The following is a 19137-nucleotide window of genomic DNA, read 5'->3' as shown; positions in this document are numbered from 1 at the left end:
GGCCTTTATATCAAGACAGGAAACAAAGTTCAGAAGGAATAAGATTTTTTTACAGGACTGTCTTTAAGTAGGAAAATAATAAAGCCTCTGTTTTTTTCTGTGGAGGTTTTTATGAATAAAAAATTTCATGGAATCTGAGACTGCAAAAAGTCCTGTTGATTTCAGATGACACTTCAGAGCTTAGAGCAGCGACAGTTTTAAACTTATAACACATAATTATCTTAGAATCTATTGAACATGATTCAGCCTTCATAATATCATGTATGGCAGCAGTTAGCTGTCCTCCCCAGCATTTGCCTTCAGAAAATCTGTATGCATGAGTGATCAATACACAACAATCCCCTTTCATCCATCATTTTTTTCTGATGTTATAAGATACTTAAAGACACATAATACAAGATTGTTAAAGACTATTTTAATCTTCTTTCCATGATATCTCATGGAGTCATTTACTGTTTGTGAACAGTGGCATCTAAATGCTGCATTTCTGATTTATTAGAATTTCGTATTCATCCTTAAATCATGATTTAATTCCATAGAACACTGAATTGGGTATAATGAAAAGAGCCATCTAAAAAATATTTAACTGTTAGTCTTGCTCTTCAGCATCTTGCCTTTGAAGTTTTTCAGTGACCTTCAAATATCTAAACATCTGAACTTTCTGGATGACCACGAACAAGCTCAGTACTGACAGCCTGAGTCTCACATTTAACATGTTTCTTAAAGATGTAAGAGAATCTTTGGGATCCCATTCTGAAGGTGTATTCAAAGGATATTTGACACACAGTATCTTCTTAAAAGTGCAAATACCTTCTATTTACAAAAGGGCATGTTTACATAGCCTACTAGTTATGTCTTTGTGTTAATAAATACATGCATTTCATTGTTCTAAATCTGAATTTCTTACGTATTTGCAAGCTCATATGAACTAATAATCACACTGTACCATAGGGACAAATTCAAAATATTTCACATCTCCAAAAGTAAATATAACTAAGATAACAAAATAATTTATCTGTTTCTTCTTCTTACCCAGGAAATATACATTTTTTTCACAGTACATTGTGCTGCTTTTAGACAGAGGAAAGAGGAGAAGGGTATTAGATTATATTTTGCAGTACTGGTCTTTTTATTAAGTCTTAGTATGGACATTTCTAATAGGTATTTAACTCAAATATGCATAATTATGATAGTGTTTTATTGGTTTTTAATTAAAAAATGCAAAAAAAAATGCTTATATGGCTCTTAATTTTGACTAAAAATAATAGTTTCATGAGCTAACAAAATAACTGTTACAGTTTATTTAAAAAGAAGAACAACAATGCTAATTTTCCCTAGGACAGATTTCTGCATATATAAACTATTCCAGATTTCTTTCTGTTTGAACAGTTAATTATGTACTCATCTGTAGTTTTTTAGGTAATTAGTTACAATGGCAAGATTTTTTAAAATCATATTTCCTAAAATAATTTGTCTCAAAATGAGAAGTAAACAGCTGAAATTATAATAGTAACACTACTCTTTGATATATAAAATTAAGTTGCTACTTCTTTTCTCTATGCCATCATTCTATAGCATGAACTAAGCTATAGTAATAAGAGGAACATATGCACACCATCTTGTTGAAGTTGATTGAACAATAAAAAAAAATTAATCACATCTTGCTTTCATAGAGCTGAACAGCAGCTGGTTTTACTTTTTTCTTGAGGTTAGCTGCTTCCCATTAGACTGTTGCTCTTAAGAATTTATTCTGTTGTGTCAAAAGGCCAAATCTGACTGCTAGGAGATGCACAGGAAAGCAAATGTCATGCTATATCCTTTCAGTATGGCAAGTAAGTTCCTGATACTGTAGGGATTTGATACCAATACCTGGAACAAGTCCAAGAATATCATAAACTTTGGAAAATAAAAAAGGGACAAATCTTTTGAACTATCATACAAGCTCTGTAATATATTGGTCTTCCCTGTCCCAAATCCAGTAGGATGCACCTAATATCAAGTGCCAAAGGAACTGAAAACTGAAGGCAGTGAACACATTTAAAACCTCCCCAAGGAGTAGGTTTCAGTTTTACTGCAAGAGAGCTATTTATGCTGAGCAGTATTTGTCCATGACGGAAATGGAGGTATTCTGTAGTGGGGCATCACAAGAGAATAGTAGTATGCTGTCTTCAGCGCAGGTATCAGCTAATCTTTTGAATTAAGAGAAGCAATCATAATGGTTTCAGCGCATCTGCATGAAACTTACAGATTGTTCTGGTGTGGCTGATAAGTGGTATGGCTCTAGAAAACTGTATCCTTGGAATAATAATTCAGAATTCCTTCTGATGATGATTTTGAGACTCAGTCTCCTTTTTTTTTTTTCACTTGTCTCTAAGTCTAAACCCTCTGAAATGATATTTTTTGATGCAGTGAATATACATTTCATATTCAGGTAACAGGATCTTGGTAAGATAGACTGCCCTTTCAGTCATACATAACTTCTCAGTTTAGAATAGTATGCAATTAGCAACCTCTGTGTATATAAACAGCATATTATATAAAGAGCTGCTATTAGAGGTTATACTGGGAACTTCTTTGTCATGAAGAGAGGGGACAGAACCTGATCCTCAGGTTCCAATTAGTGAAACAATAACTGCAAGTGAAGAAAGTTCACATGTAAATCCTGTAACTTTGATACATCACAGATAAAAAGTACAGACTCATTTTCATTTTAGAATTTGGTTAGAGAAGATATGTATTTCTAATGGAGAAGAATGTGTAAAAATACTGAATAGGCAAATGCACTGTTTTACATGCAAAGTCAGTTTTCTGATAGAAAGTGTTTTTGTGGAGTGTTGCTTTTTTTTCTGCTCAGAAGCTTGAAAAGGCATTACTGTAGTTAATATATTCAGTATCAATATTAAAAGCTTATGAGAAAAAAAATGTAGAAGAAATAAGAGGAAATGTGTTTGACTTTCATGAGGTTAAATAGATAAAGCCAAAATAAAATAAGTGCAAATATACAGGTGTTTTTTTGTTGTTGTTGTTGTTGTTGTTGTTGTTGTTGTTTTTTTCCATTTTATTTAGGGATTGAGTCCATATAGTTTTTGTATATTTTCTTCTCTCAAATGTGAGAGGGAAAATAGTAGTGTTGGTTATCTTGAAGTACCCTAGCAACAATAACATACCTGTCAAGTACACCAGTGTGCTTGATAAAGCACTACTTTTGCAAACAGTTAAGGATGGTGCTGAGAAGAGAAAAAATGGATTCACTTTGCTGCAGACTGTCAAGCTTCCAGATTTTCTTCCAGCCTCCATTATTCTAGCTAAGTGAAAGGTATGAAACCTCTTTAACCACTTTATTTTATCTATCATTAGAGAAAATAAATAAATATCAGAACATGGCTTAAAAAAAAAAAAAAATCTGAATAAATTTTCCAAGTTTCCAGAAACAGTAACAATATTAGGTAACTTTTTTAATTGCTATAGTGAACACATTCCAAGGAACCTTTACAAATAGATATTTCATCTTTTTCCCTTTCAAATATACTATATTTCTTGTGTTATGGTTTTATTTGTGTCAGCTAATATTGATTGTCCTCAGCTGAAGAATAATCATATAAAGCCAAATTATTTTTTTATAGCAATATACATTTTCTTCATAGCTGGAAAAGAACAGTCTTAGAATGTTAGTATGAGGAAAGAAAACAGACAGACCTGCTCTCACCTCATCATACAAACATTTAATATATGATAGTCCAATAGGAACAGATGATAGGAAAATGGATGATGTGACATATTTTTGTGATTCCTGGATACTGCAAAACTTATTGTAGTTTTACAGACTACCACAGAGTACAGTCACGCTGATATAATGAATGATGTGAATCTCCCATCTGAGGGAAAGCTAAAAGCTAAAGCTCTATTCATTTATTCTGACTGATCCTCTGATACAGCTTTGTAACTGAGTTGCTTTGAATTTAGCTCATTCTTTTTTCCTGAAGCCTTGAGATGGCGATGAAGAAGAATGTTTTGTCACACAGTTGTCCTCAACATTCTGCCAATTTTCTGTTAACAGCTAAGCAAAGTGACATCTGTGCATGTGGCAATTGTCTTTAGTCTGAAACTATTTCTCTTAAATCAAAGCCTGAGGGCCTGAATTATCATTTCCCTGCATCTTGCCAATTACAGAGTAATAATTTTACACCCATTTTTGCTAATAAAAATTATTACTGAAATGAAAGACACCAAAATACTAAAGTACTAAAGCTTATAATGTACCATATAAATATTTGTTATTTTTCTCTCTGCACAAATTTTAAATCCCTGAGAATTTAGAAAAGAACAACCTCTGTAGGGCAGATTGAAAATTCAGTCAGTTATTAGTCAGTTCCCATTGACTGAATTCATTTTTTTCATTGGTTATTATTAGACTATTTTCTGAGTGGAATTTAATTGATGAAATGTAGAAAATTAGTGTCATTTTAATGCTCTATGCAATCCCAATTGAACTCTGGTATCTCCTACCGAACAAGGTTTGGGTTTCCACAGAATCTGTGACAGGCCCATGAAGTCCATTCACATGTCTTTAAAATATATTAAAATAGCTATAATAGCACTAGATACTTAAATTAATGTAAATTTAATATAGTTCAGTTTTCTAACTTTGTCTTATTCTTTACCTCCACAAGTAGTACTCAGCATTACCCTTGTCTAGAACAAAGACAGCAAGAAAACATATAAATTGTAACCAGATTTACTCTTCCTAATTCTTATGTATACAGAGGTATTCTAAACTAAATTACTCTCATTTATAGAAAGAAGAAATATTATTATTTTCTAACAAATAGCATTTTGATTCTTGGAAACCAAGGAGTTTGTTTTCGATAGTAAAGTGATGACTTCTCAAAAATGTTAATAAGGAAATTGATTTGTTAACAGAGACAAGTGGTCAGATCCTCAAGTTACAGAAAATAGACTAACACCACTTAGGACGTTATCTTTATGCCAATTTAAAAGAACTGAGAATCTGACTTGTGTATATAATATACAAAAAAAATATGTCAGAAGCGTATAAACCTCTGTGCAAATAAAATGAAGAACTCACATTTGTATATACATATAGGTAATACATCAGCAGTAAGATAAACTAAAGAATATATCTCTTTGAGATATTTATCAAGACTTCAATATATTTATCAAGACTTCAATGTAAAATTTGGGATTCCTATGTAGACTTGCAGCAATTCAGTCGATCCTTAGCTCTACAAGTGAAAATTAGCAAAATGGAAGTTCTTCATGCATAGTGAGTTTACAGAAGATTTACTCAGAGAAAGATATATGAGGGTCAAAATTTGTGTTTTGGCACTGTGTCAGTCATGCACAGAAACTGAATGACCTTACTGCACTCCCACCAAGACAATCCTGTCTACATAACAACAATGAACAGCATTGTCTTCTGACAATTTCTGAACAATTCAAAAGTTGTAAATGAAGAAATTGCTGCCTTATTCTTTAAAAAGCGAATTCTAAAAAAAAGACACTTAAAAATTATTTATTTCATTTTCACTGACCAGTTTCTTAATTTTCCTGAAAGGCAGCTAGGAATAAGCTTTTTTCTTTTCTAGTGAGTTGAAAAAAAAAAAATAATAATACAAATTATACAGAATAAATAGTATATATAAATCTAGCTAGAATTCATTGCAAAAATAAATCTGACATTCTACTTTTTCTTTTTGTATTTTTTCCCACAACACTTTACTTTCTTCTAGATTCTGCAAAATATAACAATTTTGTACAAACAACAGCTAAATACTATTACTGTTCCTCACACATATGATTTGTTGCAGTTATTCTATTTGGAAGTTGCTTTTGGGTAGTGAGGGAAAGAACCTGCTTTTGCACCTGGAAGTTCCTAGTTGCAGCAAACTAATTTCCTCCGAGGATAGTTAAAGCCAGCACAGAAATGATTTTTATAGATAGATATATAAAAATCAAACTTATTAAATACAGCAATATATTTACAGCTGAACCTCAGTAGCTTTTCCAATTGCCCACGATCTTGAGTTGAAACACCAGTGATGCACAATATTTTATAGCAGCAGCTTAAGAAAAGATTGTCCAAACTTAAGTAAAGCTATCAGATAGGGTAAGTATCAAAAGGCTTGCAGATCTTCTTGTAAGATGTTGGGTAAACACATATATTTTTTGTTCCTCATACTGATAAAGAATCCATATGATGAAGTTCCATATAAAATATTAAATATATGCAGGCTCTGTGTCAATGAATGGATAAACAAAATTTGTTCTCTTTTTGTTTTTAACGGACATTTAGCATGACAACATTTTAAATCCTTTCATATTTATTATAAGAGTACGTTAGGTGTGGTTGTAGACAGTGGTCATGTATGCAGTGCTCATACTAATACTTAATACTCTAAGCTTCTAACTACAAACACAGGTGTGAGGGCTTGTTTGTTTTTCTTTTTGTGTTTGTTTTAAGGAATCTAATTAAACTAGGGGAAAAACAGAGAGTACAGGTAACAAACATTTTTTCATAGATTAGGTACACAAAAGAGAATGCCATATACACCTTTAAAAATGCTAAGGAATATTGCAATAAGCAATCTTCCTCTCACAGTTCAATCACACAATTCATGTTTAACTTGAGTTGAGACATATTGTCTACACACAACCCCATGGCTTCCCACAGTGATCCCTGAGTTTTTTGGTTGTTTTTTTTTTTTTTGCTAGGATTACTGCTGTGCTTAATTTCTTACTGTTGACTGTCATTACAAGGCACTTTTATTTTCAACAGTTCCAACTTAAAAATGGAATACAGAAATTTGGCCCTAGCCCAGTGTGTTACCACTTCATGTTTGCTGCTCAAGGACTTCCAGGTAGTCAGGCTCAGCATGTAAATTAGCCTTGAGTTCAAAATACTCATTTTTAGTTTGTTCTAGAAAAACCTTTCTTGGTCTAGAGTACATTAGTGTCTCCATTAGCTTTAGTTCCTCATGTGTTCCAGGATAATGTACTTCCATTTCAGGCTGGAGTTGAACAATATTTTTTCTTAAATATTCTGTGATTCCAAGTTGCTGCAATTCCCTCTCCTTTTCAAGAATGTTTCTGTACAAGCAGCTGGCATCTTGAAAAGACAGAAATTCTGCAGATTGATCTGCAGCTGTATATTTGACATTTGAACCAGTAAGTGGTGAACTATTCTCTCTTTCCAGGAGACTTCTGCAGAGATGTTTGGAATCATTAGTTGCTTTCTCACTTTCCTCTTCTTGTTGTTCAGTATGCTTTGGGCTGAAGGATGGGCCATGATAGACCTGAACCATGGGAGTAATCATACGTTGCTCATAGAGAGCTGCAGCTGGACGCTCCGTTGTGTGATGTGTTGTTTTATGCCCATACATGCTGTACTGAAGGTGAACTGGGCTACTATCCCTCATTTGTTCACTGGCTTGTTTCTTTTTACATCTTCGCCGCCGATGCAGAACAAGAACAACTATTCCTGCTGCACAAAATACAATAATTATAAACACAATTAGAAGTCCCAGTATTAGAACAGAAAGTGGGACAGCATCTGTAAGTGATTGCAGGATGGTGTCTGCAGTGTTGCTAGTAGTAGAAGTTGCTACAACTGCAAAACTAGCATGAGTTGGTAGGGCAGGGCTGTTTATTAAATCTGGACACAAGACTTCACTATTCAGGGATTTCAGTTTTTTTTTTTCTAAGTGTCCTGGAGATTTACAAAAAATGTCACCCATCATTGTACTCTTACTCAGCTTTTGTATCCATTTTTGCAGTCCAACTGAATCACATGTACAGTCCCAGGGGTTGTCTTCAAGTTCAATTTGTACCAACATATCCAGTTCATCCAAGATATTGCTCACTGGCAAATGAGCAAACTGGTTTGTTTTCAGATTTAATCTGGCAAGTGGCACCCCAGAAAAGATATGGGGTGGTAAAGTCTGCAAAAGGTTATTATTTAAGTAGAGGACCTTAAGTTTTGGCATTGTATTAAATGTCCCTGGTAAAACTTCTTTGATGGCATTATATTCAAGGTACAAGTATTCAAGGTGTTGAAGGCCAAGGAAAAGATTCTGACTTAGCTTTGTAAGATGATTGCCATTGAGATACAGTTTCTGCAGTTTAGTCAGATTCATGAAAGCTCCTTCCTCGAGGATTTCAATACGATTGTTCCCCAGATGAAGCATTTCCAGACTAGCATAGTCCATAAGATCTGACTTAAGTAATGTCTGAATAATGTTTCCTGCTAGAATAAGTTTTTTAGGATTTGTAGGAGGAGGTCCTAAATCAGACAGGCTTTCAATATTTCGCTCCTGACAGTGCATGAGAACTCCTGAGAGCATATGGCTGGTGCAGTGACAGGGAATGGGACAATAGATTCCTGGAAATTGTGTAGTTGGCTTTGAAGTATGAAGCATTAAATTTGTTTCTTTAGTAGGAGCTTTCAGTATAGGAATGACCTTAGTTGACAAGTGACTATCACTTACAGAGGTGGTTATAACCAAGGGCAGTGACCCTGAAGGATCTTCAAGTTCATTGACAGTAGGAATGGGACAAAGTGATTCTTTTTTCAACCTGTTTAATATGCTGCCTTTGATAACTGGAGGACTATTGCATACAACATCTCCTATTATTGACTGAGGAGGCATGTTTTCCAGCCATGTCTTCAGCTGAAGCAAATCACAGTTACAAGCCCATTTATTATCTTCCAACTGAAGGTCTAGTATTCTACCAATGTGTTCTAAAAAACCAACATATGGTAGTGTCTGTAACTGGTTTCCCCGAAGATCTAAATGAGTCAATGGCACAAAACGAAATATGTTTGGAGGAAGGTACTCAATAGCATTATCATTCAAAATAAGCACTTTAAGCCTACTGAGCTTGCTAAAGGCACTTGCTTCAATCACTGTGATGAAATTGTTGTCTGCTTGAAGAAATTCCAAATTTTCCAATCCATCAAATGTATCTTCTTTAAGTATTTCTAAAGAATTGTGATTGATATGAAGTTGCTTAAGAAGGTTGAGACCATTAAAAGCCCCAGGCTCAATATCTGCAATATTATTAAATCCAAGATGTAGAGAGATAGCATTAACAAGGCCAGCAAAATCATTCACATGTAGCACTGTCAAGCCATTGTTTAACAAATTAAGATGGAAAGGCCGTGATGGTGGGACATTTATTTCTGACACCATCTTGATGCCTCTTTCTTCACAGTTTATAATCATAGTGCCATCCTTTTCTTCACAGGAACACAAACTCTGACAAGATCCTCTGATTCTAGTAAAAGATGTTTCTGACTGGAAAGGATCAGATGCAACCAGAACTGAACATACCACAAAAATCCAGAGCTTCATCTTGCTCAGCAGATTCTATAATAAAGAAGGGGTGGGGGGAGGCATGGAAAAAGAAAAAGCAACAGTCATGATTTCACAATTCGTGCAATTTCTGTTTTGTATGTTTTGTTTCTTTCTTTCCTTTCTTTCTTTCTTTTTTGGGGGGGCAGGGAGAGGGAGGGGCAGGAAGGGAGATTGCTTATCCCTAGCCTGCCCTGTCTCAGCTTTTCTTGAAATGTTTAATTTAATGTACTGAATCAACAGAGAGTCATAAGGAGTGCTTCAGTATTTTCATGCTGATACACCTCAGGAGAAGATAATCAGAAAAGCATTTTCTATATAAAAATATAAAATTTATATAGTGTATGGTTTACCAGTGTATAGAAATAGTAAATTACTGCCCCAAGCAATTTACATCAAAGCTTATATATTTTGGATTAATTCTTTACATCACCATATAACATTGCAGATTTTAAAAGTACCTTTCTAAGCTCAGCTTAATTTTGTCCAGCTGCTAAAGAGAAGATACAAGATTTGGTTTCATTCAATAATGTAAGAAAATATATATATATATTCTAACAGGATACAGGGAACTTCTCCTTTGATTCTGCATTATGTATGTAAGTTAAAAGTTATTTCCTCTGTAATCCTTGTATCCTCAAACTGAAAAGGAAGTAGACAAAATACTGTTTTTCCTGTAGATAATTTTTAATGTGCATAATGTAGTTCATGTATATTTAGTATAAGAACACATTTTAAACCTCTTTAATAGTGTAACATGATTATATAAAAAATACACATAATTGTGTATACAATTAAAGAAAAAGAAGAGAGAAAATAAACTGCAGCATATTTCAGAAGAAATAGGTAGGCAAGTAACAAAGAGATTATTTGGGGACTGATTATTCAGTTCCTTTCAATTATTATAGATATTAATTGACACAGGAATTCTTAAATGTACACAGAGTTAACTTTGCCTTACTACTTAAAAACTATTGGCAGTATCATCAATATGTAACTTATATACAATTATGTAACTTAAATTGTCAACCACCATACTGGTCTCAAACTTTGCAATACCTGAGAAATGCATCGTTATTGTACAACTATGAAGTCTAGAGCAAAATGAACACATTTAACTCAAGTATTTGTTATTGTTTGAAATTTGTTTATACTACACTTTTCACGTGAAGATTCTCTGTTTCTATCTATTTAGTGTGAATGAAAATTTTTCTTGATATGTGAGATGGAGTGAAATCTTCAAATGGAATGGAAGATTTACTACAGAACAACATTTTGGTGCACTCCATTCTATGATTGATCTAAGCAGATCAATCCAGATGAATTAAGAAATCCAGATACTTGAGTTCTATCAATTTTCAAAGTAAGTTATTATAACAGGAAGTACAAAATGTCACTGCAGAATTAACTATCACTACAGAATTAACCACTTGAAGTCTTAATTTCAGAAGGATTAGTGTCCTTTCTGAGAATATATTCAACTACAGGCATGAAAATTCTCAAAGTATGACCATATGTTTTGATGTTTCTCAAAAATACATTTTCAGTAATAGTGGTATCTTAGTAGCAGCACCTCTTCTCAAGGATGTAAGGACTTACATATGTAAGCACCTCATTGCTCTGGTACGAGTGTTTTATACACACACAATGCACACATACACATCAACAGTAAATGTATGCAAAGTGAATTGCGTTTTCTCCATTAGAAAATTTTGATAATTGGAAGCAGATGTGTGAGTTTAGAAGTAGTGAGTGCAACTTGTGGTGTTTGAAAGTGCCCCCTAAATACATGTCTGTTTCAGTAGAGGAAATAATTTTTTTTGTCTCATAGACTAGTCCTTGAACTCTAACTGCATATCTTTTAAATTGCTGTTTTTGTTTTGTTTTGTTTTCTCTCAATGTGTATAGGGTAGATACAACACAACAAAACTTTATTTTGAAGTATGCAGAATAATGGTAGGATCAGAGTATGCTAGAAATTTATTTATGATTTATATTCATCAATGTATTTTCCACTGACCCAAGGTAAAAGAACACAGGCTCTTTTCACAGACGCCATCTCCAAACCTACTGTTTGACTAGCTGAACCTCTTTCTACACTTTTTTTTTCCCCCTATAGAAATTCCAGCTTTGATCTGCATCAAATTCAAACTGTACTTAAAAAATCCCTGGGGAAACATAAATGAAAAAAAAATAAAATCTGAAAAGCATGTTGCATTCAAGCACATATTTAAAAAATTATTTATTAAAATGAAAGCCTTCTTTTTAAAAATGAAAATAACAACATTTGTTACCAGTTGGAAAGCAGTCACATTTTAATCATCATCATACTTCTGTGGACAACATTGCTAGAACTCTCTCACGCACATAAATACACACACACACTTAGGAAATAATACAAGAATTCTTTTATTTTTCCTTTTTTAGAATTTTGGTTCTGTTCTGAACTTGATGAAACTCTCGGTGGGCTACAACTATAAAATGAAAACTGCTTTCCAGTGGCAGATGATCAACATGGATTCACAATGAAATAAAATTTGGTTTAAAAGACTTAACAAGTTTGATGTTTTTCTGTTTCCTGGGATGAGCTTACTCAGAAAATTCTATCTAGTAACTTACATTAGCTGAGTTAATCTGCTTTCAGTAGGTCACTGTCTAACTGCATAATGTATTTTTGCAGTATGAATTCTGAAAGATAAAAAATGTCACAGTCTTCTCTGCAAGGCAATGTTAAATACTTTCAGAATAAATCACTTTACAGCAAAGAACTTATGTGATTGATAAGTAATAATCAACAACAGGTTCTTAGAACACTGAAATTGCTTTACTATTATTTTAAATTTTACTTGGGGTTCTATTTTTTGCTTGTTTTAATTCAACTATTTAAAAAAACAAACAAACAAACAAACAAGGAATTTCAAAACCTCCATCCTGGAAGTGGCACTTTCTAAAAGCCTTTAGGATTGTTTATTAATTTCTGAAGGGAACATAGTCAAAGTATTTAAGACAATTTTTGCACTTCAGAAAATAAAAGGTAACATCTATTCATTTCACCTTCAACTGACATCATGTCAGTGCTTCCTTAATAAGCATATTCTACTGTTCAGATATACTGTTTACAAGATGAATAAATGCACCTGGAAGACTGTTTGCAATAAGAGTATAAACCACCATCATTTAACCTAAAAGTAATTCAAAATCATACAGAAAAAAATAAAACTAATTGGTACTGAGAAATTAGTTTCTTAAACTCAGAGCTACTTAACAAACTGGAATATTTTACTTACCTGTACAGCAGTAAAACCCCCTGAAATTCTCAGTAATGCACAGTTGAAGCAGCTGTGTGAATGTAATGTAATTTTTCTCTGTGAAAAATATGCACTTTCTTCTCAGTTTATTTGCTGAAAGCTCTGGTGATACTACAGCTCCATAAAGTTAAAATCCTTGTTCAGAAGACAAAATACAAAGCGTACAACTGAAAAGAAAAAATCCAGACAGAGTGCACATTAGACCATCCTGTAAGCAGTTTTCCTTTTCTCTCAATTAAAATTCACAGCATACTTCTCAGCTATGCTGACTTTTCTGCATGCAGTTAACTGTTTGCAAGCACTCGGATGCAGTAAACAAACAAGATGTTAAGCACAGCTTTACTTGATCACGGCTCGTCAGATTTTTAGATCCTAGCTGCTTCTGTGTTCTCTGTGCTCTTTCTAGTCTTTCTTGTTAGCTCAGTTTGTTATTAGTCAGATTGCCAGGGGCTGGGAGGTAGGCGTGAATAAAGAGACTTCTTGGCTTTTGACTCAGCCTTTAAGCCCTTCCCCATCAGAGAGCTTTAGTCTACCAGTGTCATTTAATATAAGATATAGCTCCACCTTGAGACAGATCAGCTCTTCCTCCTGCAACACGCAAACCACCTTTTTTTCCCGTGTCTAACTGAACTTCAGAAAGTAAAATTCAGCTACTTATTTTGTGGATAACTGTTAATTGTTGATTTTGTGAGACAGTAAACCGTCTACTGTGGCTCTTGTTCATTTCTTCTCTGAGACAGATGTTGCATTTAATTTATATCTGTAAATGCTTGCTTTAAAAACTGTAAACATTCCAGACTTAAAGCACTTCACAAAACACACCATAAGGGAAACATTGTCTTCTGGAAAATATGTATATCACAATTAAATGCAGGATTATTCAAAAATATAAATGAAACTGTACGGCTTAGTTCAGTCAACTCACTGTGACTGGAGTAGAAAATGAGGATTTACAGTTTTATGTCTTTTATTTCTGAAAAAAAAAAAAATAGTGATTATGTTTGCACAATGATTGCAGTCAGTCTTATTCAAAAATACCCCTCTTGTTCTGCAGGAGGAGAACTGGGTTAATTATAATTGTCTCTTTTACAGATGCTGTAGCACAGAGTTTTAGTACCTATCTGTGTGAGATTCTGTTCTAATTCCATGAAATATTTCTTTGATGAGAAATGGTCTGTTCTCAGTGTGACAGCATTCTTAAATGTGTGTCTTCCGAGTCAAGAACACTTTGTGTTCTTAAACAAGTGATTAGCAGACCCTGTAGGACTACAGCAAAATGTTTCATTCATACAAGGAACAGTCTTATCCTCCTTCCTACACTGCTTCAGCTGGACTTATATGCTGTAAATGCTACTTTCCTGTTCATCCTACTAGCACAAGGCCACAAACATTTTGGTAAGCAACAACAGATCTGGTACTTGGGCATATTAATAATGTACACCATATAATTTCTGATTTTGTTTTTTCTTATTGCGTCTTGATTACTTAACAGTTTGCTTATTAGAGGCCCTATACCAGTCAGGCTCCAGTAACTCCTTTTGTGCTTCACCTCCAGGTGAAGAGGTATAATGGTATATGTTCTATATAATGTACATTATCAAAATTTTATTGAATATATACATACATATATATTTGTATATGTCTGTAGAGGTTTTGGCTTGTTAGGATAAAATCCTTTGTACTTAATTTTTACAGGTTCTCATACTTCATACTTGATTGAGATGGAGAATATCAGTAACTATGTATTTGTGTCATAAATGAAAACAACATTACTACACTTTTAAGTTAACATCCACTAGAGTAAAACATGATCACAAAAATGTTTCTATAAATCAACTACTAGAAAAACAAAAAAGCATTTCATAATCATATATAATTAAAACAACCACTGAGAATGTTCGTCATTTATTATTATTCCTTACATATTTACTAGATTTTTTAAAACATGGCTAGTGGTTGTTTTTCTACCAAAATGAAAGAATCATTTATTAAGTTATTATAAAGAATATTTCTGGAAGTGCCTGTTGATGGATAAGACTGATCTGATATGAATTTTGCAGATTCCACTTAAAATGTTCATCTTTATCAGTTGCTCTGACAACGTCAAAATTTTTGAAGCTGTATGAATAAAATCTAAAATTGTCATGCATGCTTACTTCCATGAGGGCCAAAATATTTTATATCATTTCTCTTTAATTCTTCACTAACTACAATATCTCCATATATCATAAGTAAGGAGACAGCAGTCCTCTAACTAATACATATGTTCTGCAGAATTATCCCCCAGGTACTGAATTTTTGAACACATAGAGGTGGAAATTACAATGCCTTGTATTTAACCCTTGACAGAGAATGACTGAATGCTATGTGTCAAGCTTTATTAAATTCTATGTTATATGATAATCTGTTCAGGTGCCTATACATTACAGACAAAACAACTGACACAAACTATGTTTTGGTATGATTAGAAAAAACCTCTCAAGACTCTTCTGGAATACTTTGTTTGATGTCTGATGAAAGTCTTAGTAATTTGTTCTTTCTTTTCAGGAAAATTTTGAAGACTACAGAGAAGTCTGTAAGATGTAACAGAAAGCCATCCTGTCAGTCAGAACTTATACATACAGTTACTTTGGAGAACATTTGTTTTATAAGGAATATAAAATGTAGTCATTAAGCTAATGTAGTCATTAAGCTTAAATTTACAGATTGAAATGCTTGAAAACATTAATTTTCTTGGTACATTAATAATAATAATCATGTAAGTATCATATTCCCTAAAGGATTTTAAAGAAAAGCTGTACTGAAACTTTTATTATTTTTGTTTAATTTTTCAAACTGAAAAGTTCTGTTTTCCTTTAAATTAATTGCTGGATTGAACAAAAACAATCTTACTGTCCTGTTAGTAATTTCATAAAATATGATATAGTGAGTATAAATAGCCTTTATTTTAGGAACAGGTGACACTAAACTGATTTATTTTATGAAAATAATTCATACTTTTTCTTTAGTGCACCTACTTTATTGTATTATTTATCTTACTGCAAATGTGCAATCTGTTATTTAACTTCTGTTATTTCCTTCTGTGCAATAGATCTTGAATCTCCTCTGTATTTCTCCTTTGTTTACTCACTGACAAAAAACTCACAGTTCTGCACAATGTAAGGAGAATTTATTATCAAAGTTAAATTATCCTAACCTGTTCTGAGAAAATCTGTATTCTTCTCCCCTCCCCCCTCTTCCTTCCTCTTCTCTCCTTTCTCTCCCACTTCCCCTCCCTCTTCCTCCTGTACTTAGCAATATTTGAATGTCAATTCAAAAACTAATGCCTGGAGGTGACTGGTCTAGAGAGAACAAAAGTCACCTGAGTACTTGCTGTCTTCCATTGTGATGAATCAGATTCATACTTCTTAGTTGTACTTGGCTTGCCTATTACCTGAGAACCAAACAATCGAATTTTGATTTGGCATTATGTAGTATGCTAACAGCCTAAAAATCTCGGTAGCATTCTCTCTGTTAATAATCTTTGCAACCTAGAATTACTGTCCACTGATTTAACAATAATTTTACTGTAGTTTCAGAGTCAAGTAATCCTCTCCATTGCCACATAGGCACTGAAACTTTTAAGACAGTTGTAAAGCATTTTTTTGTCAAGCAGGAGAGAAAACCCAACGTAAAATCAACAGGAGAATTTCCTTTGTTTTCTTTGGCATTTGACATCTTTTTTACAATTACTCCTAACATCTTGACAATATTCCTTAAACTACGTTTGTATGAAGAAATAAATTAAAATATAATTGTAAGTTAATATGTGCTACATATGTTCTATTTGTTTTTTCCACGGTTAAAGAAATTGTGTAAAGTTTTCAAACTTAGTAACAGAACAGTTCTGTCCTGTGTGCGATAGTATTTTAAAAGAAAATAAATAAATAAATAAAAATTATGTTTTGTCTTCTTGTTCCTAAGATGGGTTGTAGGCAAGCACACACATACACATGCTGTACAGATTCATCATGTATTTTGAAAAATGTAATTTTTTAAGATGTTAATAGTTCCAGAAGAACTAATAGCTTGAAATTAATCTGCCAATGTTTTTTAAATTTTACTCGTAGAACATGAATATACAGATATACAATGTTATAAGCATTTACAGGAAAAGGGAACAAGGAAAAAATAATTACTAAATGTGTTCTTATCAACAAGTGGAACAAAAGATATAACAATTTATATGTTTTTCTCTTTGTTTCTTTTTCATGTTAAAAAGCATTGGTTTCAGTCTTTTCCAGTAAGTCTAAATAGGAAACTATCAAATAGTGGAACTGCTGTGTAAAACATTAGTATCTTATTAGATGCAAATTAGGTTCTACATGCTGAGTATGCCTAAGCCTGTTCATGATAATAATGCCTGCACATAGCCTAATTGTAAATTACATGATACTTCTGTTCCACAGAAACTCAGCCAGCATAGATTATACTTGACAGCTTGAAGAAATGGAAACACCTAAAAAATGTACTACAATAGTCAGTCAAGTTTAAAACATAATTCACTTAAAAATTGCCAATGCATTCACATGAGGATGCTATGTACATATTCAGGGGAAAAATGCACAGAAAAGCATCCAAGCAGATCTTGAATAGCTCTAGAGAAAGATACTCCACAATCTCTCTGGGTAACCTGTTCCAGTGCTCTGTCACTCCCACAGTATAGAAGTTCTTCCTTGTGTTTACATTAAACTTCCTGTGTTCTAGTTTCTGCCCATTGCCTCATTCCATTGCACATCACTGAAGAGTCTGGCCTCATCAACTTCACTCCTGCATTTTAGAATATATTGTCTCAACTTTTCATTCTGCCATGTAGCCACAGTTCTTATTTCATATTATTCATACTATTATCACAGAGCAAACAGAGCCCATTACAATAATTAAATTTACCAGATTTGGGACTCACTCCAGAAATATCAAAAAGCTTTTCTATCTAGCTGGGAAGAACATACAAATGCACATCTGCCAATGATTTCATTTTGGCTTCTGTTCTAAAATAGTCATTTATTTTAAGAATTTAACTTTTAAAGATATGAGAGTCCTACTAACCACTACTGAAGTTAGTATATTAGAAGGAAAAAGTAATTAAATGAATAAGAAAGTATACAATTGTTCATATTTTTTATTTTTTAATTAAAAGAAGGTAATTTTAAAAGTTTTGATGAAATTTCTCTTCGTTGAAAAAAAATATTGCTATATCTCAGTTCATTTTTGCAGAAGGAATGTCAAGTTTCTTTTTAAAAAATCATGTATCTCATGTATATGAACTAAGCACTTGGGAGGTATTTTTTTGATCAGTTAAGCATGCTATACCTATAGCTTATCTTGTAATTTTGATGACAGAATTATACCTCTAACATTGAGCTCATTAGTCTAAGTTCTGTTTAATTTATGAAGTAAGAACATGCTTACATATCTTTCTTCAGTGCTATTTTCCAAACGTTATTTAGGCAAATGTTGAGTTTTGCTTTTTTATGAAGATATATAGGCAAACTGAACATTTGAGCAGTACATGAAGTAAGAATTTTTGTTCATATACAACATATTTTCATATTTATTCATATGCAGCATCTTATCTATTTTATTTAAATCATGAATCTGTCTTGCTTATATGGACTTATATGGAAAAACCAGTAGTACAGCAGAATCGGTCACTTTGCCCCTGTAAAAATGGGAAAATCATGGAAAATACTCTTTATGAAGATGAAAGAAAATTTCATTTCCTCAGAGGTGAGAGATGAGAGTGGGAATATTTCCAGTAAAGAAAGAAGCAGAAAGTAGGACAGAAAGAGTGAACTTTATGTTCTTTTTGCTATTGAAGAAGATGAGAATAGGGTGAAGTAGTGACATTTTTTATTGAGACAGTCCATCTCATCTCTGTGGTCAAAGTGATACGCACATTTACTTTCTCTCAATGACACTGCTAAATGCAGTATATACTTCCAAAACTCTATTTGTGCTATACCCTACCTGCTATGCACCTTGCTAACATATAAAGCCTTTTATGAACATTTAAACTATCCTATTAAATTTATCTCATTTCAAGACTTTACAGATTAATGTTTGTTCTAATAACAACCATATCTAGCATATGTGCAAAGCATTCACAGACCATGAGCAAGTGTGATCTTAATAGTAGGACAGCTACTGATTCAGTAGCTGTACTCTTGTACTGTTTTGGACTCAAAAGTTTGCTGTGAGCTTCCTTATCTCAAAGTTTGTATGATCCATTTAGCACTCTTTGTCTCAAGGTTTACACAAAGGCCCATAGCCATTTCCTGTCTTGCCAGACCTGCCAATGCCCATTCATAAATGCCAGGGGCAATGAAGTTAAAACTGCTTCTGCCAGAGTCCAGGGTACAGCCAAGCAATCTCCTGGAGAGTGGTCCTTGAAGGAGATCAGCCACCTGAAAGGGGAC

The 19137-nt window shown here is 33.3% G+C and overlaps 1 protein-coding gene across 3 annotated transcripts; it reads right to left on the bottom strand.

The window, feature by feature from the left end:
* Nucleotides 1–1105: 1105 nt before the first annotated feature.
* SLITRK6 (SLIT and NTRK like family member 6) lies at nt 1106–13148 on the bottom strand. 3 transcript variants are annotated; one of them, XM_085215643.1, is made up of 3 exons: nt 13023–13148; nt 12659–12846; nt 1106–9386 (listed from the first exon to the last, which is right to left on the bottom strand). In XM_085215643.1, exon 3 carries the CDS (start codon nt 9369–9371, stop codon nt 6852–6854), a length of 2520 nt encoding a protein of 839 aa, XP_085071769.1. In that variant the 5' UTR covers nt 9372–9386; nt 12659–12846; nt 13023–13148; the 3' UTR covers nt 1106–6851. The 3 variants fall into 3 exon arrangements, with proteins under 3 accessions (XP_085071769.1, XP_085071768.1, XP_010726994.2); XM_085215642.1 differs by having other exon boundaries at nt 12933–13143; XM_010728692.4 differs by having other exon boundaries at nt 12659–13143.
* Nucleotides 13149–19137: the final 5989 nt, after the last annotated feature.

This window comes from Meleagris gallopavo, chromosome 1, assembly GCF_905368555.1.
Source record: "Meleagris gallopavo chromosome 1, MGAL_WU_HG_1.1, whole genome shotgun sequence".
NCBI lineage: Eukaryota > Metazoa > Chordata > Aves > Galliformes > Phasianidae > Meleagris > Meleagris gallopavo.
This window is presented reverse-complemented; position numbering and strand designations above follow the sequence as displayed.